This window comes from Mytilus galloprovincialis, chromosome 8, assembly GCF_965363235.1.
Source record: "Mytilus galloprovincialis chromosome 8, xbMytGall1.hap1.1, whole genome shotgun sequence".
Lineage (NCBI taxonomy): Eukaryota > Metazoa > Mollusca > Bivalvia > Mytilida > Mytilidae > Mytilus > Mytilus galloprovincialis.
This window is the reverse complement of record NC_134845.1, coordinates 12102282-12126178: the sequence shown is the minus strand read 5'-3', so window position 1 is coordinate 12126178 and position 23897 is coordinate 12102282. Positions and strand designations below refer to the sequence as shown.

General features: G+C 34.2%; 2 protein-coding genes across 2 annotated transcripts; one reads left to right on the top strand and one right to left on the bottom strand.

Annotated features, from left to right (window-relative positions):
- Nucleotides 1–677: 677 nt before the first annotated feature.
- LOC143085091 (heat shock 70 kDa protein 12A-like) lies at nucleotides 678–10555 on the bottom strand. Its single transcript, XM_076261275.1, has 5 exons — nucleotides 10432–10555; nucleotides 8995–9330; nucleotides 7759–7977; nucleotides 6003–6162; nucleotides 678–2987 (listed from the first exon to the last, which is right to left on the bottom strand). The coding sequence occupies exons 2-5, from the start codon at nucleotides 9310–9312 to the stop codon at nucleotides 1933–1935; spliced, it is 1752 nt and encodes a 583-aa protein (XP_076117390.1). The 5' UTR covers nucleotides 9313–9330; nucleotides 10432–10555; the 3' UTR covers nucleotides 678–1932.
- LOC143085094 (heat shock 70 kDa protein 12B-like) lies at nucleotides 10513–20759 on the top strand. Its single transcript, XM_076261278.1, has 5 exons — nucleotides 10513–10620; nucleotides 12566–12936; nucleotides 15167–15385; nucleotides 16723–16879; nucleotides 19579–20759. The coding sequence occupies exons 2-5, from the start codon at nucleotides 12616–12618 to the stop codon at nucleotides 20628–20630; spliced, it is 1749 nt and encodes a 582-aa protein (XP_076117393.1). The 5' UTR covers nucleotides 10513–10620; nucleotides 12566–12615; the 3' UTR covers nucleotides 20631–20759.
- Nucleotides 20760–23897: the final 3138 nt, after the last annotated feature.

The window sequence follows — 23897 nt, the reverse complement described above, 5'->3', positions numbered from 1 at the left end:
GGTAAAATTTCAAAAATCTAAAGTTTCAAAACTTTTTAAAACTTTAAATTGATAAGTGTTACACGGACCATATTTTAACAGGCCTATTGAAATGCATCTTCATAAAAGTTTCGATTGCATCTTTGTACGCACTGTAGTATTATATTACATGGCACACATGTGTTCTTCACCTGCTTCGACATTTTTACGAATAACCCCATTTTACATAAAGTAAACAACAGGACAATAACTTTATTTGAATGGGCTTTCATACACAGAAAAGGTAAAATTCTACAAGTATAAATAGTGATATGGAATTACATAATAACGATTATAATATAATGGAACATATGCGAGTTTCGATATTTTATTCAACTATAGTGATGCTAGAAACCAAATACTTCAAAGTGAACATAACAAACCTTATGGTGGAGATACAAAGATATGCAAACTAAGGCTTCAAACCAAAAGAACACATGTACAATGTACGTTAGTCACATATTTTCTTAGAAACCAACATAGACATCTGTACCTGGACTGTATAATCCTCGACACTAACAAAGGGACCCATATTACTGCGACGGGAAATATTTGAAACCAGCAAAAGAACACATGTGTTGTTGGTATATAACTTTAAAGGTACCAAGTACCAAAGTTTCGAAGGGGAAGAAACATAAAACTAGAGGCTCCAAGGAGCCTTTGTCGCTTATCTGATATTTTTATTTATAATTGATGCAAGAAATAGTGCAGCAGTTATTTGTTTGCTTTATTTTCAAAGATATATAAGTCAAAAAATGCATTTCCACCCTCCCCAAGGTACTATTTTTAGCAATGCTGCCATGTTAGCTGGCAGGCAGGATCATCGGACACATTTTTTAACTAGATGCACTAAGGCTGAGTGTGGCCAAGTATGTTTAAATTTATCTCGGTTGTTTCATAAGATTTTTTTTTAAAGATTACAAAAATTTACGAAAAATTGTAAAAAAAAACCAAACTATAAAGAACAATAACTCCTTAAGGGTCAATTGACCATATTTGTCATGTTGACTTATTTGTAGATCTTACTCTGCTGAACATTATTGCTTTTTACAGTTTATCTCTATAATAATATTCAAGATATTAACAAAAAACCGCAAAATGTCCTTAAAATTACCAATTCGGTGACTGCAAGCCAACAAAGGGTTGTCTAGTTCATCTGGAATATTTACAGCAGATAGATCTTAACCTGATGAACATTTTTATTTCGTCAGATTTGTGCTCTAAAAAGGTTGTTTCAGAGATATAAGCAAAAAACTACATTTTACCCCTATGTTTTATTTTTAGCCATGCCGACCATCTTCGTTGGCAGGCGGGGTCATCGGACCCATTTTTAAACTAGATTCTCTAGTGATGATTGTGGCCAAGTTTGGTAAAATTGGCCTAGTAGTTTCATAGGGGAAGATTTTTGTAAAAGTTAACGGACGACAACAACGACGGATGCCAATTGATGAGAAAAGATCAATTTGCCTTTTGGGTCAGGTGAGCTTAAAATGAACCCCCTTACCTGGGCGTACTCAAAAAGTTTTAGAGATCAGTCAAATAACATTATTAAATTATTAGTAAAACAACTGCCTACGACGTGGCACAAACTTTTCAAAAGTTGACTGTAAAATTATCAAACATCATTATCATTTGTTTTTAATGTTCTTCTGACAAATATAGCTATTGGATAAAAACTGTTAAACAAAATCACGGGAATGATTTTTTTTTTGGTACTGATAAACAGATATATAAGGGAATATTTTTTTTAATCGTTTTCAGAAAAATTTGAAAGCCCTTTTAGCAGTAATGAATCTATAACTACAGTTATAATGTAATTAATGAAATTCACGCGTAGCGACATATAAGTATAACAAACTATAAACTATATACTGTACTTTAAATGTACAATGAAACTGTCTCAATAAACTATGTTTACAATGCACGTAATTTACTGTAACGTGCTTCAATTTTTTGTCCAGTTGACTTAATCGTTGCTTCAACAGCTATATCAGTCCCTCCAAATTTCATCCCGATCTCGACGTCCCGATCAGGACCAGTTACGTCTGACAAATCAACCTCAAATTTCCCGATATAAGTACAATCTTCTTCATCGATATATTGTGGATCATCAGAACGAGACGAATAGAGAGGAAGTACAATTTTACTCGCGTTTTCTTTTAATGGATTGTATGTTTTCGTATTGGTTAGATCCCCGCACTCCATCGGTTCTCCTCTCCCGATATGCTTTCCAAATCTATCCCGGCAATACATCTTATTATTAGTAAAATGTTTCTTATCTTCTGGGTCAGTATGTGGACGGAACTGCATATTTGTACCGAATCCAAAAGTGTATCGAAGGATTCTTGGACTTATAACCTTTGGATTAAATCCGAACTGAACTGCACCTTTGAGCACAGCAAGACCTGCATCTTCTGGTATTATTACAGTTTTGCTTTGAAATGCCGACTTTATTGCTTCCTGCAGCATTTGTGATTCAGAAAAACCACCAACCATTAAAATGATGTCTGTATCGACAACTGCTCCTTTCTGGAATAAATCCTTCAGATGGTCAACAATGCGTTGGCATGGTTCTTCAAAGAACTTTTTAGCAGTGTCGGGATCGACACGTAATTTATCACCCACCCATGACATTGATTTGTTTGATTTGAAGGAACTTTTCAGCGAAACTCCTTTCACTTCTTGAAATCTTTCACTTAAACTTAATGGAATTCGAATTGTTATTTTAGCTGTGCTGTCTGGGCGAATACTTCGCTTTTTCACTTCAAATTCTCTACACAGACCTAGATAATCGACTTTGTCATCCTTCCGGAATTTTTCCACCGTATCTGATCCAACAATATCCGTCAGGAATTCGTCAAATGCTTCGTCGACTTTAGTTCCGCCCCAATCTCCACCGTTGGCCATATAAATCTGTTTGATGTCGCCATCGTCTTTTATTTCTTGTACAGTAATATCAACCGTTCCACCTAAAATAAAAATAAAAGTACTTGAATAAAAATAATTTGATTGTTGTGTGAGATTTGATAAAATACTTTTACTCCAAAAGTAATTACAGCATCGCGGTTTCTGTGACCATTTTATAAAAACTACCGTTTGTTTTAACAAAAAAAAACATGTGGCACATTTCCTATGTTCTTGTTTTACTCAAAAATCAGTAAGGCAAATGTTAGGTTGATAAAAGCTAATAGAAGACTAAATGATGTATATAAAATTTATTTTTGCAATTTTATATAGTACTGATTCCAATTGTAAAACAATATAAAAACAAGAAAACCAACGGTCTAAATGTAATTGTCTGTTTCGATAATATCAGTTCTTTTTATAAACATTTGGTTTTGGCCTCGATCAAATCAGAATTAAGAATTGTATCCCTCTCGTGATTTTGATTCACTGTCTGTGATTAGGTATACGTTTAGTCATTTTCGGTTTGTATCCTACCGTAGTCTAAAATCGTTCATCTTGTCAGTTCGTTAGGTATTTGTGTTTGAACTTAACACACGGGGAAACTCCGCATTGACGTCACTACGCTACTTCCGGCTTAGAAAAACAATGTAGAATACGTTTTTTCTAAACTTTTGAATAAAAAAACATTTCTGAAGGTAAGTTTTCATTGTTGTTCTCAATTATTGCTAAAAAATACCAAATTTCTAATGCCCGTTTCAATCCCGACTTCCGAATGTCTAAAAACATTCTAGAACTTCACAAAATCCCACTTCCGGCCTCCATTGCTTTGTGTACATTCCATTCAGCGTCATCAATCTTGTGGCAGGCAATACAGGTCAAGCAAATCGTATTTTTAGGAATTTTAAAATGACATGCTCATTACGTCTTTCATGATTTTCCCGCGAAAAAATCCCAACCAAAATGAAAGGAAAACTGATTGAAAAAACGATGCCCATGCCATAATTTTGTACAGGAATATAGAGTAGGTTAATGAAAAATAATTTACATTTATTTTTCATAGAATTTTCTTTTTATTCATTATAAAAAGATCGATATTCTGACCATCATGACTGTAGTTAAATATTCATACAGAATTCCACTGATGTCAAAAGGGATGGCAAAAAAAGAGTTTTCCTGTTGAATAAAACCCAAAATTATTGCAAACTATTTTGAAGCAATATCCCACAAAGAAATAACGTAATTGCCGTAGACTGGAAAATCCCCTAATTGACAGTAGAGCAATTTGATTGGGTAGAACGAATTGACATCACGTGATTTTGACGCCATTGAAATTTAAATGTAAACAAACAAGGTCAGAAGGTTCAGTATGGGACAGCATCGTACATTTAGTTACTGACAAATAATTATGAGTTACCAAGCTTGACAATGCATGGTAATAAAAAATGAAAGCTAAGTGTACAGAAAAAATAAGAAAAAAATAGCCTTAGGATAACGACTTATCATTACACCTGGATATCATTGTTTGGCCTTGCTATCTCTGAAGAGACATTGATTTTCAAACGGGAATATGACACAATAAAATTAGAACCGTTTAATGTAGTATCTATATTTGCGAGAGCAAAAAGGTGGTCTCATAAGACAGGCGGTTTTTTAATACAGATTCAATCTATATGAAATGCACTGCAAAGGGACATACATTCGAACTCATAGCACAGTTTTTTTCTTAATACAGACGGTCCCTTAAGAAGGTTTGTCTGTATAATTATGCATTTCTGCAACAATTTAAAAATGTTTGAATCTTTGACCAAAAATAATTCAATTTGAATCTGGAAGACTACTCTCCGGGGTATGTTAGTTAATCAGAGAAATTGGCCCCAAATATGTAAAACGTATGTGATTTAACATTTGTTGGTAATGGTTCTATAGATGCTTGCATATTTTGGCTTTAACATTGATTCACTGATAGGGTCTTTGCATCGGAACTAAACACATTTATTTCTTAAAAAAAACAGTTGTTGGCATGACACGGGTTATGTTCTTCTCATATATTTTATGATAGTATGATACTAAACCCCTAACGGGAGGGATTGTACCTGATATTCATATGATGAAGACATAATCTTTCAATCAGTTTAATTGAGGTCTGGAGCTGGCATGTCAGTTAACTGCTAGTAGTCTGTTGTTATTTATGTATTATTGTCATTTTATTTATTTTCTTTTGTTACATTTTTTGACACCAGACTCGGACTTCTCTTGAACTGAATTTTAATGTGCGTATTGTTATTCTTTTACTTTTCTACATTGGCTAGAGGTATAGGGGGAGGGTTGAGATCTCATAAACATGTTTAACCCCGCCGCAATTTTGCGCCTGTCCCAAGTCAGGAGCCTCTGGCCTTTGTTAGTCTTGTATGATTTTAAATTTTAGTTTCTTGTGTATAATTCGGAGTTTAGTATGACGTCCATTATCACTGTACTATTATGCATATTTTAGGGGCCAGCTGAAGGACACCTACGGGTGCGGGAATTCTCGCTACATTGAAGACCCATTGGTTGCCTTCGGCTGTTGTTTGCTCTATGGTCGGGTGGTTGTCGCTTTGACATATTCACCATTTCCTTTCTCAATTTTATGTTGTGAATGGTGACAACATAGGTTTCGGCATGTATATAATACAAGTAAAGACTATTTTAAATCGTCTTTTTTCCCAAGCACTATTATGTTTGGAATGATCTCCCGGAGGCAATTTGAATGTCAATCTCCCTAGAATCCTTCAAAAGTGGTTTCTTCACCTTAACATTTGGAAGATCTTGTCTGGCTCTCTAACTATTGTATTTTAGCCGACGTACAAGATGTGAATATGTTTAGCATTAAGCTACAACTTATGCTATTTTAATTGTAATTTGACTGTGACAAACATTTTATTTTTAACTACAATTGTCGATCTCCATTTTCATGTACATAGCCTCACAATTCCGGGATATTCCACACTCAGACACGGAGTCTTTCATGTAATAGGGGGAACAGTAATAATGGTTCGGTAGATACGTGTTTTAATGGTTTGTTAGATACATTCATTTACCTCCTGCATCCAGTATTAGATACTGTGTTCCCGGAGCAAAAGCATCGAGGGTAGATCTTCCACCAGTAGAAAGAGTTCTATCTACAGGTAAGTTTTTACAGTAGATAGATGCAGCTTCTGGTTCTAACGCCAAAATGAGACGACTGTTGGGTATACCTCCCTGACAAAATAAAATTTGATCTACAAATTTCAAGATTATTGTAAAAAAAGTTTTTCCATAGAAACAAGCCGAAGCATTAAAAATATAATCTATGATCTGACATTTTGGATATAAGATTGGCACTATACTCTATCCTCCTTATTGCTAATTTAGCTTTCAACGTGATTGTCAGAGAATCAGCTATTGCCGACAGAGGACGGATAATATAAATCGGGGTAATAAAATATTTCGAGTTTAAGAAAGAAAATAATGCCATAGCCATAAAACAAAAACGAAAAGTCGAAAACATAAAACATAAAACATAAATAAATCAATAGATATAGTAAAATGTGGTATGAGTGCCAATGAGAGAACTCTCCATCCAAGTCACAATTTATTATACAAAATTTTACAAAATAAAAGGAAAATATTATAGGTCAAGGTACGGTCTTCAACACGGAGCTTTGGCTCACACCGAACAGCAAGCTATGAAGGGCCCCAAAATATTACTAGTGTAAAACAATTCAAACGGGAAAACTAACGGTCTAATCTATATAGAAAAACGAGAAACGAGAAACGCTTTAATGAACCACAACAAACATACTTCAATAACACTCTAGAATGACCAGTATGAGGTCCCACATTACCGCAGGTAACTTCTCAAGACGCTTAAGCAGTTCCTGATTCCTTAAAAACACCAATCGATTCGTGTTGCCTATGACAAATACAACGTTTAAATGTTGTCTATCACAAGTAAAACGTTAAAATATTGCATATGGCAAGTAAATAATTTTAACACCCATCGTGTTGCATATGACACATTTAACGTTTAAACACAGTTCATGTTGCCTATGACAAGTAAAACGTTTAAACACCCATCGTGTTGCCTATGACAAGTTAAACGTCTAAACACCTCTCATGTTCAAGTTGCCTGTGATAAGTACAACGTTTAAACATCCATAGTGTTGCCTATGACAAGAACAACGTTTAAACATCTATCGTGTTGCCGGTGACAAGTACAACGTTTAAACATCCATAGTATTGCCTGTGACAAGTACAACGTTTAAACATCTATCGTGTTGCCGGTGACAAGTACAACGTTTAAACATCTATCGTGTTGCCTGTGACAAGTACGTTTAAACACCCATAGTGTTGCCTTTGACAAGTTAAACGTCTAAACACCCATCATGTTGCCTGTGACAAGTAAAACGTTTGATGATGAGTAGTGACAGCAATAAATGATAAGGGCAATGATATATCGTAGAAAACGTTCATTTCACTCTGAAATATCGTATCAACGTAAAACAGACCGTCATTGTTGCTTTTGATGTACATTCTTACACTTTATGGAATTAAATAAAATTTCGCTTAAAATCAGTTTACCTTGCAACAAAAGAAAACTGAATATAAAGACATGGAAGACCTATGTATACATGGATATATCTTCTCCAAACAAAACAGGCCTAAAAACAAACGACTTTAGCTACAATTTGTAAACGTTGGGCCTTAAGTCATGTCATAATAAAAATTATGATACTTTAACGTTATATCTGACATGTTTATATCTAATATTTGAAAAAATATACAAATCATCTTTAACAATAACCTAATACATACAGCATTAGCAGCTTCCTTCATGAACTTTTTAGCTGGATCTGGCCAGATGGCTGGTACGGTCAACACCCATTCTACATCACGTGGTTTGATTTCATCGGCTTTATTCTTTATATGGTCCTCAAAGTGTGTTCGCAGGAATTTGATGCTTTCTGCAAACACTTTTATGGCTGGCATTTGTAAACCATTTTCTCCTTCCAACATGAAGTCTTTTGATAATTCCTGCATACATAATAAGATATTCTGTAAAATTGCTGTTTCGATTTATGAACATTTTAGTTAAAATCTTAATTACAAATATCGGCATTTTCTGTTGAATAATAAAGTACGGCGCACTTTGTTACCAACTGCCTTCAAGCCCCCGTCCATCCCTGAATCCGCCACTACAAGTACTGTTAAAACCCATGTTATTACCTAAGCTCTAAATAAACATATGTGTGTCCTATCTCAATGAAAAAAATATATAATTTGGTTGGTAGGTAAAATAATTCTATTTAAAAAAAAAACTATCTTAGTCACAAAGACAATATATGAAATATTCTGGAAGCAAACGGTGCTTAACCAAAAATGTTGGACCTAAACGGTTTTCGACATAATTTACCCATACAAAATGAAGGAGAAAGCGAAAATTTCCCACCTCATTGACGTAATGTCAAAGTAAATGTCTATTGCATATAATGCATAACAACGTCTCTGTTTTTTTTCTATTTCTGATCAATGTGAATTGACCTAACCTATCAGATCTGACCAGGATTTGTATGTAAAGTGTTTTTAACAATAGTCTTTATTTCATGTTCATTTTTTAGGACAACATTGATCTATGTATCTATGAGTATGGTTTGTGATGCAGGAGAATGAGTAGAATTCTACCTCTTGATTGTTGAATAAATGAAGTATGCATAACTAATATATATACATGTAGTTGACCTATAATGGTTTCCATTTACAAATAGTGACTTGGATGGAGAGTTGTCTCATTGGCACTCGTATCACATCTTCTTAAATCTATAAATATGTATATGAGCATCAGCACGTGTTTTTGTTTGACATTTTCTTTCATGATTATAACAAAATCATTTCGGATTGGTTGAAAAGTTTTATTAGGCATTTGTTTAAGTTTTTAACTGAGTCAATTAAGCAGTATGTTTCAAGAACTACATTAAAAAAAGCATTGCACCCGGCTTGAGTTAAGATACATGTATGTTTACACGCAGCAGCATATATAAGTCATTATGATACCTCTTTGCCATAAAGCTGCATTTTGAATCTTCTGAAAAAATACCAGTCACCATGTTCTTCATCTTGTGCTAGTTCTGTATATTTATCTTCGGCTTCTCCACCGAAGGAGTCAAAGTTTTGTTCGGGGTCAAACAAAATACATGACGGTGTCTTGAGGGAGAGCCCCGGTTGTGAACCCATACTCCAGTGACAACCGGCTACTTTTGAGGGATCATCTTTGTAATCATTTCTATTACCAAAGGCATAACCAGAATACGTTGTACCAAAGTCTATTGCTGCTACAAACAGAGACTCCGAGATTGTTTCACCAGCGGCCATACCAGTGTACTGCTACGTCTAAAATTATGCCAAGCAAATATGTTCATTTCAGGTGCATTTTATAAATCCAGCATTTTATAAGATGACTTAAAAATCATACAGTTTGAGAAAATGTAAGAAAAGTTGTAAAATAATTCATTCGAAGTTATTTAGAAATGCTTAGTTGAAAATCTTTTTTGTTAAAAACATCCATATTGGTCCATATTGCGTTATGAAATGAAATCATTTAAATAAAAATGCCGATAATACCTTAACAAATAAAATGACGAATTAATCATGATGTTTCAATTTTCTGTATAATTCATTTTTTGTAATAATTCGAATCTTACATTCGAGAAAATAATCAGCAAAATTACGTTAATACCAAAGCCACAGTCACTTGAATAAGTGACCATTTCTATTTTATTATTTTCTTTGTTATATGAATTTTAAACTTTATAGTAGCCTAGTTATCAAATGTTTCTTTGTTAATTTGACTTTATTAAACACGCTAAGCACATGATGCGCTTAAAATATCTTTTTAAATGAATGTCAACAATGAACAATCATTTAACCGTATGTTTTCTATTTTAGCAAGGGTAGAGAATTTCTATATATATTTGCCAAACTTTGGTAAGAGCTTAAACAATTTTACAGTACATCTGTATACCATATATATACATGCATGAACTTTGAACATATCTGTTAAGGTCTTCAGAAATTTCAAATACCTATAATAAAGTAGCCTAGGATGCAGGCATAGTGAGAGATTTCGCCGTTAAAAAAAACCATGCATGACTCGTTATATCAAACACAATACATTGCAGTGTTGGTTACTATGGAAATGTACAACCAAAAGCGTTATAAGCCTTATTTTTGTCAAATCATATATTGTCTAGTTTCTATTCCTTTGTAAACGAAAATGCATTTGTAAACCAAAATCTCCTGGCTATGAAAAATGGTAAACCTGTGTAAATTTGTTTACAAATAGTTTAACCGTTTTTTAATGAATGACGTATACATTAAATAACTTTCGATATTAAAAAAAAGGTTGCATTGTTTTATTATTACATATGTTTAAACACATTTTAGCAAGTATTTGAATTGCCTAGATTTCAAACTATATCAATCAGTATATACCTGTATTTCAGGAAGCTGGAATCTTGTGTATTTTTGGGTTGTCACCAAATCAACAACAAGGAAGCTAATTGTTCACGTGATATGAACGTCATTGATCTAGTAAAAATACTTGTGTCTTATCAGAAATTATACAATAGAGATTTATATAGTGTTTATTGACGCATTGAATCTGCTCCGTAAAATAAAACGGTAAGGTTTTGTAAGATATCCCTATTCTGAACATAATTGCGGAATATTTTTGTTTTTAATTGATATCGAATACTTTATTATCTAAAAATAATTGAATAAACTGCTGATTAATAACAAAATAATATAATCAAAGGGTAATGTTTTAGCCCATGATGGTTTTATATGTCCGTGACTATAATGTAATCATTATAAAATTTCTGCACATCATTTCGTAGTGACACATATTTTTATTGAATGTACAATGACAGTTGTTTAAACATGTTTAATTCATATATGTAATAATAGATCATGAAGTTGAATTTGAAACTGAAAGTAGATACTTCCCAGAAAGTCATATAATTATTTATACAACTTACTGTGGAAAATTTCTCCCTTGCACCTTGCCAAAAAAATCTTCACAGGGACATTATGCATCATTACTTGCTTACAAGTAATATAGTAAATTGTGAAAACTTTCAACAAACAAGTAATAAAATTACCTTTTTTAAAGATGAAAACGTTAAGTAGGTCAGAAATGTCATTTCAGAAAGCCTGATTGAATTGTATTTCGTAATCTTCAACAGCAGACGAGGAATACTTTTGATAAAGATATAAAATCGACATGCCAGACAAAAATAGGTATAACATAAAAGGGGACAGTAAAACCCCATAAGTCGCAGAAAATTAGTCAACACAATGACCAAAAGAAAAAAGTCAATAAAACACTACACATAAAATTTAAGAACAAAATCCTTCATGGCATGTTCTATTCCAGAGGCGGATTTAGGGGGGGGGGGGGCTTCCCCCTTTTTGGGAAAAAATTTGGTTGCTTATATAGAGAATCACTGCATGAAGCGTGACTGGAGCTGGCCCCCTCTTAGGCAGTCAGTGGGCCCCCACTTATGAATATTTCTAGATCCGCCAGTGTATTCTCATTTTAACATGTTAGGCATTTAATATGTACATATTTTACACTGAGCGTTAACTATCGTTAACGTTAGTCTATTTTATACAGTATCGTTATAGGTCGAAGCTTACAAAATACCTTAGAATTGCTTAGTTGTTCTCGTGTCCTCCCCGTGTAGTATGTAACTACAAACATATTCATTTCAATATGTTTAAAAACTTATAGCAAGGTAAATATTTATGTTGTTTGATAAACAATACAAATATACGTTTATGTATTACTAAGCACCTAAAAATATGTATTTTATCAGAAAAAAAAATGAAAATAATTACGAGAATGTAAACAGTAAGTTTGTGTGCATGTATTTAACATATTTTGTGACGATTAGGACGTCATATAAGAATACAGAGATAAGCAACACGAAACGGGGTTATATCGGATGCTTCAGAGGTTTGATAAAATAGAAAATTCCTGCACCTATATTGACTATCCTCGTTGTGATCCTTATAAGATACAGTAATGAATCATATATACAGTGGTCTGATACGTTAATTCGTCCTGAACATGCATGAAATATTTGCCACTGGACGTTAAGCAACCAACAATATCAATCAACTGACACCGTTAACAACAAATCGGAATATGTTTCTTGTCTAGCTTTCAGCAGGACAAACTCACAACCCATCCATGTATAAATGCAGATTCCCTACATCAAAAAACGAATGAGAACAAAACAAAGTAATATGCTGTTTGTTGTTGCTGTTGTATTTGTTTCAGCACAGAGATAGTATTAATAAGACAACCCTGTTACGACTAGACAACCCCACAGCTAGATATATTGAAAACAAATGCTGAAAGAACCCCAAAATTAAGGGATGTAATCAAGCGTTCCAAACGGATAAGCTTATTTTGTCAAAAAGTGGCATTCGTAGTGTTTTATGGCAAGTATAAATCTGGTGATTAGAGAGAGATAAATATTATTAATCGTTGTTGGGCCAAACTATTATATCTAGTACGATGCATCTGTTGTTGTTTATATAGTATACTTCAATATTATAGGATCGACATAAAACATTAGATGATAATTGAAACTGAAAACTAAAAAAGAGATGGCGAATAGTTATGAAACTACATCTGATTCTTTGTTGGTTGCGGCCATTGATTTTGGTACGACCTTTTCTGGGTATGCATTTGCCTTTAAGAGCGACTATAAAGAAGACCCTCTGAAAATATCCGGGTTTACATGGACGTTAGGTTCTCAGGCAGGACTTTCTCTGAAGACTCCAACATGTGTATTGTTTAATGCCAGAGGTGATTTTGATTCGTTTGGAGCAGAGGCTGAGGAAAAGTATACAGCACTTGCAGAAAGTGAGGATCATCACAGTTGGTACTTTTTCAGCAGGTTTAAAATGCAGTTGTACAAAAATCATGTACGTAAACTATGTATACTTTAAGGGGTCAACCAACTATAGGACCAAAACGCATAAACTAAAACCCTAATTATAATAAGTCATGACGTTGATGCTGGGTTGCCTTCTTTTTCACATTTCATTGCATTTCCTTTTTATTTTTTACCTTTTAACCCACAATAGTATCAACTTAAGTACCAAAGGAACCGAAGGAATCAAAGCGGTACTTAACTAATGTATGTGAGATTTATATTTTAAATGAATCATTCAATAATATTAAAGTGGATGAGTCATGAACATGATGAACCGAACAACAAGGTCAAAATATCATTTTCAATAATTGTCTGCTCTAAACTGTCCCGCGTCTAGAGAAGTTGTGTGAAAACATCTTTTAAACAAAGCTAACAACAAACCGCCTTTAACATCACATTAGTTACTAAAGATATAATTCAAGACAACCGCTTACGAGTCTCCTTGCGTTAGACAATACATGGGCATTTTTAGCAATGTACATGAATGCAGAAAAACGTTGTTGATCCAGAAATAAACACATTAAGGTAGTTGGGTTATTAGGTCTTTCCACGTTAAAGACCTTTTGTTTTTCTTCTGATTATTTTTTTTTTCTTCTGCCGTCTGAGATGCTTTTTTGTCTTACAACATATCGAAGGGATTTTTGGCCAATGATGCTGTACAGTAATGGGGATTTCAAAACTCACCCTGTGTGACCGAACACTTATTCTTATTGGGGTTATCTCCCCGCGTCTCCTTCTTCTTGTTATCGCTATATCTCTAAAACCGTAAAAGATTTTAGCAAACTGTTTTCACCAAATTGTTCGTCTACTCTTAAGAATGATTTGGTTAATTTTGACTTGAGTGATCAGAAAACACCTTATGGGAGTTATTTCCCTTTGAAAATTTACGATAGACGATTTGTTGGATAAATTCATACTTTGTAATTCGTAGAAGCCTGCAGTCTTTTCAAGTGATTTGAAGTCCTTGGTCTATTTGAAGGAACTTGAGGTCAAGGTCAAAGGTCAAGGTCAAATGTCAAGGTCAAAGGTCATGTAATAAATTTTGAATTTTGCTTGTTATCGTTATTCCAAAGAAACTGTGACGGTAAATGATATGATGTGTTTGCCAAGTAACTGTTTACAAAAAGGTGCAACTTCAACCTTTTTAAGTCGAAGAGGTTTGGTTAACCATTATAGGTGTTTTCTCCCCTTTTGTATTTGAAATCAGTATTTCTCCACAACCATACAAGTGATTGACCTGGGGTCTTTTGATTTGTGTTCACTGACCTATGACCTTGAAATTGAGATCAAGGTCGAAGGTCAAGGTCATATTATAAATTTTGAATTTTGCTTGCTATCATTATTAAAAAGAAACTGTTTCAGTAAATGATATGATGTGTTTGCCAAATAACTGTTTACAATAAGGCGCAACTTCAACCTATTTAAGACGAAGAGATTTGGTTAACCTTCATGGGAGTTTTCTCCCCTTATGTATTTGAAATCAGTATTTCTCCACAACCATACAAGTGATTGACCTGGGATCTTTTAATTTGAGATCACTGACAAATGACCTCAAAATTGAGGTCAAGGTCAAAGGTCAATTGGACGTTCTAGATTTTGACCTTTGCTAAAATTCTTTCTGGTTCATTATTAAATAATTAAAGTCTTCTGCATAAACTTATTAATCTTATTTTTTTTTTATCAGTTTGATTTACCACATTACATCAACACGGAGTGACATTTTCTAACATCGTTTTTTAAATTTCATTCTTATTATCGAGGTGGAAAGACCTTCAATTGTTCTCTGAAGAATTGGTTTTTAATTTATTTTTGAATTCATAATGGGAACACCTAGATCACTATCCTGTAACGATACTGTTTTGTATGGAACACCATGAATGCCTTATATTAATGATCAGCATTATATTCAGTGCTCACAACATTATATGCAGTGCTCACAACATTATATGCAGTGCTCCCAACATTATATACAATGAATTAAAATTTGAGAAATTAATATGTAAAAATAAATAAAGCTTTTCTAATATTTTTTTCAAATGGTTCTTTTTTAGATTATTGTATGTTTTTCATATTTTGTAAACAGTATGACCATATAAGAAAGCCTTAAACCAATATCAAAATGAAAAGAAAACATGTGCAGATTTTCAACCTAATGAATTTAGATTAGTATAACACTAACAATTAATATAAGTACAAAATATACCTGTTTTTCCTTGAAGGAGATACCACGTAATCTTACAATAGAAGATGACCAAGGAAAACATCTGGAAGCTATAAAAGTCATTTCAAAAAGTATCAACTATCTACGGGGACATTTAATGGAACAAATAGTCAAGAGAGATATCCAGATTAAAAAGACAGAGATCACATGGGTTCTAACCGTGCCTGCTATCTGGTCAGATCCAGCCAAACAGTTCATGAGGGAAGCTGCTGTGGAGGTAATTAATTTATACGTAGTCATAATATACCATTTATCAATAAGTAGTTGCAAAGACTTGGGTGAGGTAGGGGTTCCTACTATGAGGGGGAGGACAGGGTGGTACCCTTCTCCCTTCTCCCACCCCTCTTCTCCTTTCTCCTACCCCTCTTCTCCTTAATTTTTTTTTAATTTACCGGAAAAAAGAGAGATATTTTATTTTTTCATATTTTATTTTTTTCTCCAACTTTTTCTCCTTTCTCCCAGCCTTCCTCTCCTTTCTCCTACCCCCTTTCTCCTTTCTCCCACCCCTTTCTCCTTTCTTCTACCCCTTTATCCCTGTTTCCTTACCCCTGTCCTCCCCTCTACTATGTAATGAGTGGTAAGATGTGTGCTGCAGGAACAGGTGACTTTTCAAGGTTCTCGATATTGTAAGAATGATATATATATGATAAGATGAACTATATGTGACACAATTACTGATTGAATAATAAGTATTTGTTGTTCTCAGATGGGAACGCAATTACAGTAGTAAATGCATCAGATATTTTTCAAATCTAGTTATATCTGCATGAAGTAGCATAAGAATAATAGCTTACGGTAGAACATTTGCCCAAAAGTATACGTAAGGGTATGTATTTATATTAATCAAAGTATATGATAAGGTCGGATACTCAATCTATCGGCTGATCGCGCCTACCATTAAATGTCGAAGTGCCCTTCCATAGCTAATACAATGAGAGACAAACTACAAATATGCTAGGTTGAAATTTTACAAAATAGGCAGGACATGAGTTTTGAGACTCTTTGCAAAAAAAGGTTAGGATGACAATTTATGTAAAAAAAAAAGTCGGGATAAACTAATAAAAAAGGCAGGACCGAATAGAGTAAAAAATAAAGAGATTACATTTAAAATATGCAGGACAACATTTTTCATCCAAGCCCCCATAAAATTCAAATTGTAGCTCCCTTACATGTTTAGTATTGTGTTCAAGTTCTATAACGAGTGTATTTTATCAATACATGTGTACATGTATAGATTCCATAAACTTAATTGTACAGTGTAAACGTATGTGTTATAGACTGTTAGTAATGTATAGGATCCTACTAAATTGACCATGATAATAGTTTGGTTTTGTTAAGGTCAATTGTTGGTTATGTTTGTTTTTCTAATGGCCGAGAGGTTTCTGGATAATTGATTATTTTCCAAAAATGTAACATTATACTAGCATTACTTCACAATATATAAATAATAGTACAGTGTATTTAAATAGTTGATATTGTTTAATCCACATGTCCAATGTGGTGGAAGCACTTCAAAATCATAAGTTTAATCGTTGAGAAATTCTTTATTTGCAGGGAGGCATCCCCAACAGCCAATTGATGTTAGCCTTGGAACCAGAAGCTGCTTCTATATATTGTAAACATCTTCCTACTGAACGTTTAGATTCTGGCGGGAAATCGGCCCTTGGAGCGTTCTCACCAGGCACAAAATATCTTATACTTGATGCTGGGGGTATGTAATCTTCAGGGTTTATAATGAAGTGTATCCCAAATATGTGAGTCTAGAGGTATCGTCCACAGGCACTTGTTTCTATCCATAGGAAGGTCGACTATCCATATCTTTTATATGGATAGTCGACCTTCATATGGATAGAAACTGCCTGTGGTATCGTCTCAAAAAATCAAAAGGGTAGTACACATGTATTTTAGGTAAATTTAGCAGTGTTAAAAAAACGATTTAACAAATGCAGTCTATATCATTTATGGATTTTTTTAAAGGTAAACGTTTTAAACATCTATACCTGAATGAGTTTCCCCTAATTGGAATCTATTTTAAAACTAGTAAAAACAAATTGAATGGTTATTATGTTTGTTCCTTTATATTGAAGCAGAAGTCTAAAGTAAAAGACAGATAAAAGAGGCGAAAATTATCTAAAGGTCACCCAAAATCCTAAACTGACATCTCCATGACAAAAACAAACATTAAAAACGACTAAAATACAAAAGTACAAGCATCGAGCAACTGCCCCCCTCCCCCCAAAAAAAATCTGGCTGTATTATTAAGTGCTCAAGAAGGGTACGCATATCCTGTTATTCATATGGCAACCGTCGTGTTACTCCGTGAATAATGTCACATTCGAGGAAAAAAGGAGATTTTGGTTGCAATTTGAAAGTATTACTTCTAACTTCACCACTTGAAACACTTGGTTTAATAGATTTCCTGTAATCAGCGACTTTCCATAGAGAATTCATAATATGTAACACAAGTTCTTGAATATCTTATCAGCTGGGAGATATATAATCTATATGCAGTTGCTTAATAAAAATAGAAAGTTCACAATTGCAAAGCTAAAATCATCTCTTTTTATTTAAGGTATGTTGTCAACCTATCCCCATTAACAATTTCTAGATAATGGCAAATATACGAAGTAGACTATTTAGTATTTTTTGTATCCTTTATTATTGCAAGTTCCATGGGATGTAGATGTTTTCAACATAGTCATTTATTATTAGTTGAGAGGAAATGGTCTGTGATGTGACACGCGAAGTTAAAGGATAACACTAGCTTCTTTTTGTTATTTTTACGCTCCTGTGTGAAGTATACCTCATATAAACAAAATAAACAATTCGAAAAGAAGATGAGCATATAATTATGTAAAAATATGTTGTATGAGTGCCAATTAGACAACTCTCCATAAGTAAACCATTATAGGTCAAGGTACGGTCTTCAACACGGAGGCTTGGCTCACACCGAACAGCAAGCTATAAAGTGTTATTAATAATGGGAATGTCGATTGTTTGTTATAAAACACGTCCTCCAAGCGTGACAGATATGTTGTAATTCAACAAATAACACAATTTGATAATGTCAGTTTCAGAGAATTCTTTGTTTGAATCAGAGTAGTTTTCACACAAAGTATGATTTCTCTCTCCCTAAAACAAGATATGTATCTACGGTTTTAAGCTCGGAATTGAGTATACTTGTGTAAAGGATAGAAAAGTCCTATGCGTTTATGCTACATGTACTTCTGAAAGAAAGAGACTTGTATGTACTCTAACAGATCTTTGATATTTTAAGAGTTCCTATCTGATTCAAATCGAGTAGGTAGGTTCGCAATAACAATAAAACCCGGCATTACTTGTTGATAAAATGAATGCTAGTATAGTTTAGAAAAAAGGTTTCGTGGAGCTCTTAGAAGACCCAAACATACAACTTTGCTTGTTAGGATGAAGGTAGAACCAGTTCTTCATTTTTGGTTGAAGTTCCAAAGAATTTGGGATAGATCGATGATTATTCGGGTTTTCTTTTGGAAGTGTCACGGTGGTAAATATGTTGTTTCCAAGTGAATTTTCAATACATGAAGCAATTATGAAATGTTATTTACACAAAAACATGATGTTGCTTGTGGCTCCGTCTGCCAGACAACAACATTTGTTTCGTTTTGGTAAGACAGGTGCTTGGCAACATTTGGATCTTTATAAGTCAATGCATCATGATATGTCTAATCATAGACCAATTGGCATTCAGTTTTAATTTCAATAAATTATCACAAGCCCAGTAGCAGACATGAATTGTCATTGATATGGTTATATTTATAAATTTACTGTTTACAAATTTTTTAATTTTTTGAAATACTAAGGCTTGTATACCTCAGGCATAGATTACCTTAGCTGTATTTGGCAAAACTTTTAGGAATTTTGGTCCTCAATGCTCTTCAACTTCGCACTTTATTTGGCCTTTTTAACTTTTTTGGATTCGAGCGTCACTGATGAGTCTTTTGTAGACGAAACGCGCGTCTGGCGTATATACTAAAAGTCCTGGTATCTATGATGAGTTTATTCACCACACTGCCTAAACCAATTCGAAAAGAGTATCTAGTCGCCTTCTCCGCGTTTAGTGGATTGACTAGTATACTCCTCGGTTTAATCCATCAGTTGTTTAAAGTTGTGTTTCTAATGGGTAAATTTAGACTTGCGACTTCTGGTGCCTTTCGATAAAATATTTCACAGAGACGTGTTATTGACAATGTTCAGGTCCACGTAAAAAGTGGCTAGCCGGATAAGATAATTTAAAAAATAGAAAATATCATATGCTGGTCTGAATTGATTGGTTGTACTATTATTTTTTTTGCGTTAGTCCGCCAAGATTGAAATGCAAACCAATTATGACTTTACCATTTTTAAAATCTACATTAATGTTTTTCTTCGCAGGTGGTACGGTTGATATTACTGTCCAGGAAGTTCAAACGGATGGATCCATTAAACAACTGTATATGGCCAATGGGGGTGACTGGGGAGGAACTAAAGTGGACCAGGCGTTTGATGAATACATGATGGAGCTGGCAGGACCTACGACTGTTTACAAATTCCGGGATGAAGATAAGGCTGGACACTTGGACCTTTGCAGAGAATTCGAAATCAAGAAGCGTAACATCCAACCAGACCAAACGTCGAAAGTGACATTCAGAGTTCCTAGTACTTTAAGCGAAATATTCAAAAGGGAAGAAGGTACAGATTTTAAACAGTCAGTGTCTTCATCTAAGCGAGTAACATGGGTGGGTGACAAACTGCGTGTTGATGCAGCTTTGGCGCAAGGGTTTTTCGATTCAACCTGTCAACACATTGTTCAGCATTTGAAAGGCATATTTAAAGAAGAAAAAGTAAGAGGAACAGATACAATACTAATGGTTGGTGGGTTTTCCGATTCTCCAATGCTTCGAAAAGCTGTTGAAGTAAGCTTTCCAGATAAAAATATAATTATTCCACACGAAGCTGGTTTGGCAGTATTGAAAGGAGCGGTTCAATACGGTTATGAACCAAGAATTATATCTACGCGGGTTTGTAAGTTCACATATGGAGTTCGGACAAACTCCAGATTCAAAGAAGGTATTGATCCCGAAAGCAAACGAAAAATGGTAGATGGAAAAGCCAGGTGTAAAGATTCCTTCAGTAAACATGTAGAAATTGGACAAGCTGTACATATTAATGAAGCAACGGAAGAAAAAATGTATTACCCGTTGCATTCTAAACAGACAAGTATGCTAATATCCATTTATACCTCAACAGAGAAGAAACCCCGGTACACGGATGACCCCTCATGCGACTATCTAGGGGAACTTACTGTACAGATGCCAGACACCCGTAGAGGAAAGGACCGTGAGGTATCAGTTCAACTAACGTTTGGAGGTACAGAAATAGAAGTGAAAGCCACAAATACAGGAACGGGTGAAGAAACTAAAGCAATCCTTAATTTCCTTCGTTAGACAAATTACTGTGATATTTAATTAATTTGTGTTGTACATTTTTAACTATATGACAAAGAACTCCAATGTACATTGCAATCATTTAACCGAAGTAATGTCTTATAAGTAAATATATGCATATTGATTTTAGTTGTTTGCATTTCTTAATTTCGTCAACTTCTCAGAAACTGCCACAGGCACTTGTCTCAGAAAAGAAAAAGTTCCTATACACCTTAATATAACATTAAGGTATAAAAAAAAATATTCTGAGACAAGTGCCTGTGGAAACCGCCAGGCATCAAGTTACTTGGAACAGAGCAGTAAAATACATGTGTTTACTTTCCTTTCTCTACTGAACACAATAATGGATGTTTAATACAAAAAAAGCGACCAATTCAATTTAAAACGAACTTTCTTATTTATAGGGGATTGAAATGTTAAAATAAAAAAACTTGAAACAGAAGGTCCATCTTTTTATGTGTTACAGGGCTGGTAAAGTGTATACACAACTTTTCTGTATTTTAACTTACCACCAAATTATTCTTCGACTTGAGGAGGTATTCATAACTGAAAAAATGTGTTGCTTATATATATACAACTCGTCTAAACATACCGAACAATGTTGGATCTGTAAATTTCCTTTCGCAAATTTTTTGTTCTTCCCTCGCCGGGATTCGAACCCATCCATGCTACTGAGATATCGTGACACCTAATCGCATGCACTGTAGCTGTCCCGCTAGACCACACGACTACCTGGGCTTCACAATAATAAAGCTTTCGGTGGCCGTGTGTTACCTTTCCTCGTCAGTTTTAATCTAGCGTCGTACTATTTTTATTTTTAAATGGTAATTTAATTAATTACATTGAAAAAAGCATGTAATGCTCAATTACTTTTAAATTACATTTCAAATACATGTACTTTATGGTGTTAAAGATAAGGATTTATGTTTAATTATATAATGTCTGTAATTTATTCTGAAGTTTTTATATCATTTATCTGATCTACAGAATTTTTTTTTAATAGTCTTTAAATTAAAAAAATGTGAGAATCATTATTAGTGTTGTTCCGTTTTTTAAGAAAGAAAGCAAGTAAATATCTTGGAGTAACCATCAGCAACAACCTAACATGGGTAAAACACATAGATAATACAGTAGGCAAAGGAAACAGAACGTTGGGATTTATACGTAGAAACCTCAAAGGCTGTACAAAACCTGTAAAGGCAGCTGCGTATGTATCCATGGTAAGACCTTCAGTGGAATACGCAAGCACAATATGGGACCCAACCGCCCAAAATAAAATCAAGGCAATAGAACAGGTCCAGAAAAGAGCTGCACGATTTGTGAATAACAACTACACAGACCGAACACCTGGCTGTGTCACAAATATGGTTAAAAATCTTAAATGGGAAAGTCTCGAAGAACGGAGGAAAACAAATAGATTATGCATGCTATTTAAGACCCAGCATGATCTTATAGATATAGACCGTCACCAATATTTGACACCGAATGATAACCGGACCAGAGGTAAAAACCGCTTCTTCCAAGAAAGAACAAGTACAGACACTTACGGCCAATCTTTCTTCCCGAGGACAATCAGGGACTGGAACAACCTACCAACAACAGTTACAGCGACCAACACCGTTGAGGGATTCAGAGCTGCCCTGAAGGCATGCTCTGAAAGGAAGTAGGAAAACCCAGTTGTACATAATTTTAATTGTATATTTTTGCGAACGTTTTAAATTATTTGTAAATAGACAAGAGAAAGCTTTCTGTGTTGCCCGACACTGCGTAAAGTTTTCGCGCGGAACCATGAACATTCAATGTTGAATCCGGTTCCTTACCTGAAAGAAGAAGAAGAAGAAGAAGAAGAAAGATCTTTTTCCTAAATAGATTGACAAGTAATTAATCACCTTGTTAAACAAAAATACAAAAAATTGTGTCACTGTGAATAGACAGTTCATTTAGAATTTAAAATCCCTGATGTCTGCATACAATCATTTTGTCAAATTAGAATGTATACACAAAAGGATTATAGAAATAAAAATTAACAGCTGTAAAAACAAACAGCAATTAATCAGATTGAAATGTCCAGGGGCAATGCCACTATTACATGTATTTTATCGAATTAGCAAAATATTGCTTGTATTTAGACATTATATACATTGTTTGTACTAAAAATTATTTTCAATATTGTGACTGTATTTGGCAAAACTTTTAGGAATTTTGGTTCTCAAAGCTCTTCAACTTCGTACTTTATTCGGCCTTTTCAACTTTTTTGGTTTCGAGCGTCACTGATGAGTCTTTTGTAGACGAAACGCGCGTCTGGCGTATATACTAAATTTAGTCCTGGTATCTATGATGAGTTTATTTACAACCACTGGGTCGATGCCACTGCTGGTGGAGATTTATTTCCCCGAGGGTATCACAAGCCCAGTAGTCAGTACTTTGCCACTATTACATGTATTTTATCGAATTAGCAAAATATTGCTTGTATTTAGACATTATATACATTGTTTGTACTAAAAATTATTTTCAATATTGTGACTGTATTTGGCAAAACTTTTAGGAATTTTGGTTCTCAAAGCTCTTCAACTTCGTACTTTATTCGGCCTTTTCAACTTTTTTGGATTCGAGCGTCACTGATGAGTCTTTTGTAGACGAAACGCGCGTCTGGCGTATATACTAAATTTAGTCCTGGTATCTATGATGAGTTTATTTACAACCACTGGGTCGATGCCACTGCTGGTGGAGATTTATTTCTGCGAGGGTATCACAAGCCCAGTAGTCAGTACTTTTTGTGCTGACATGAATTGTCATTGATATGGTTATATTTATAAATTTACTGTTTACAAATTTTTGTAAAATACTAAGGCTTTTCTACCTCAGGCATAGATTACCTTAGCTGTATTTGTCAAAACATTTAGGAATTTTGGTCCTCAATGCTCTTCAACTTCGTACTTTATTCGGCCTTTTCAACTTTTTTGGATTCGAGCGTCACTGATGAGTCTTTTGTAGACGAAACGCGCGTCTAGCGTATATACTAAATTTAGTCCTGGTATCTATGATGAGTTTATTTACAAGAACACTTTTTCAATATTTTTAAAGTCAAATAAAAAAATATTTTTAATTTAAATGACTTCATTTCTGAGCTGTCAAAATACCCCTTGATGTATTGGCAAGTTAATAGGAACAAATTCCCTCTCCTATCAATATCATAAAACTTCCATGTTCTGATCAAGCGATATTTAGCACATTAGCTCCTGTTCAAAGACTATTTTCAATTGCTGT

What these genes read in the sequence shown, in the direction of transcription:
- LOC143085094 (XM_076261278.1), top strand. Translation starts at nt 12,616, where the DNA reads ATGGCGAATAGTTATGAAACTACATCTGATTCTTTGTTGGTTGCGGCC. An exon ending in TGCAGTTGTACAAAAATCAT is followed by an intron (nt 12,937 to 15,166) that starts GTACGTAAACTA and finishes TTTTCCTTGAAG; the next exon opens with GAGATACCACGTAATCTTAC. An exon ending in TGAGGGAAGCTGCTGTGGAG is followed by an intron (nt 15,386 to 16,722) that starts GTAATTAATTTA and finishes CTTTATTTGCAG; the next exon opens with GGAGGCATCCCCAACAGCCA.
- LOC143085091 (XM_076261275.1), bottom strand. Translation starts at nt 9,312, where the DNA reads ATGGCCGCTGGTGAAACAATCTCGGAGTCTCTGTTTGTAGCAGCAATA. An exon ending in TGCAGCTTTATGGCAAAGAG is followed by an intron (nt 7,978 to 8,994) that starts GTATCATAATGA and finishes TTATGTATGCAG; the next exon opens with GAATTATCAAAAGACTTCAT. An exon ending in TGAAGGAAGCTGCTAATGCT is followed by an intron (nt 6,163 to 7,758) that starts GTATGTATTAGG and finishes TTATTTTGTCAG; the next exon opens with GGAGGTATACCCAACAGTCG.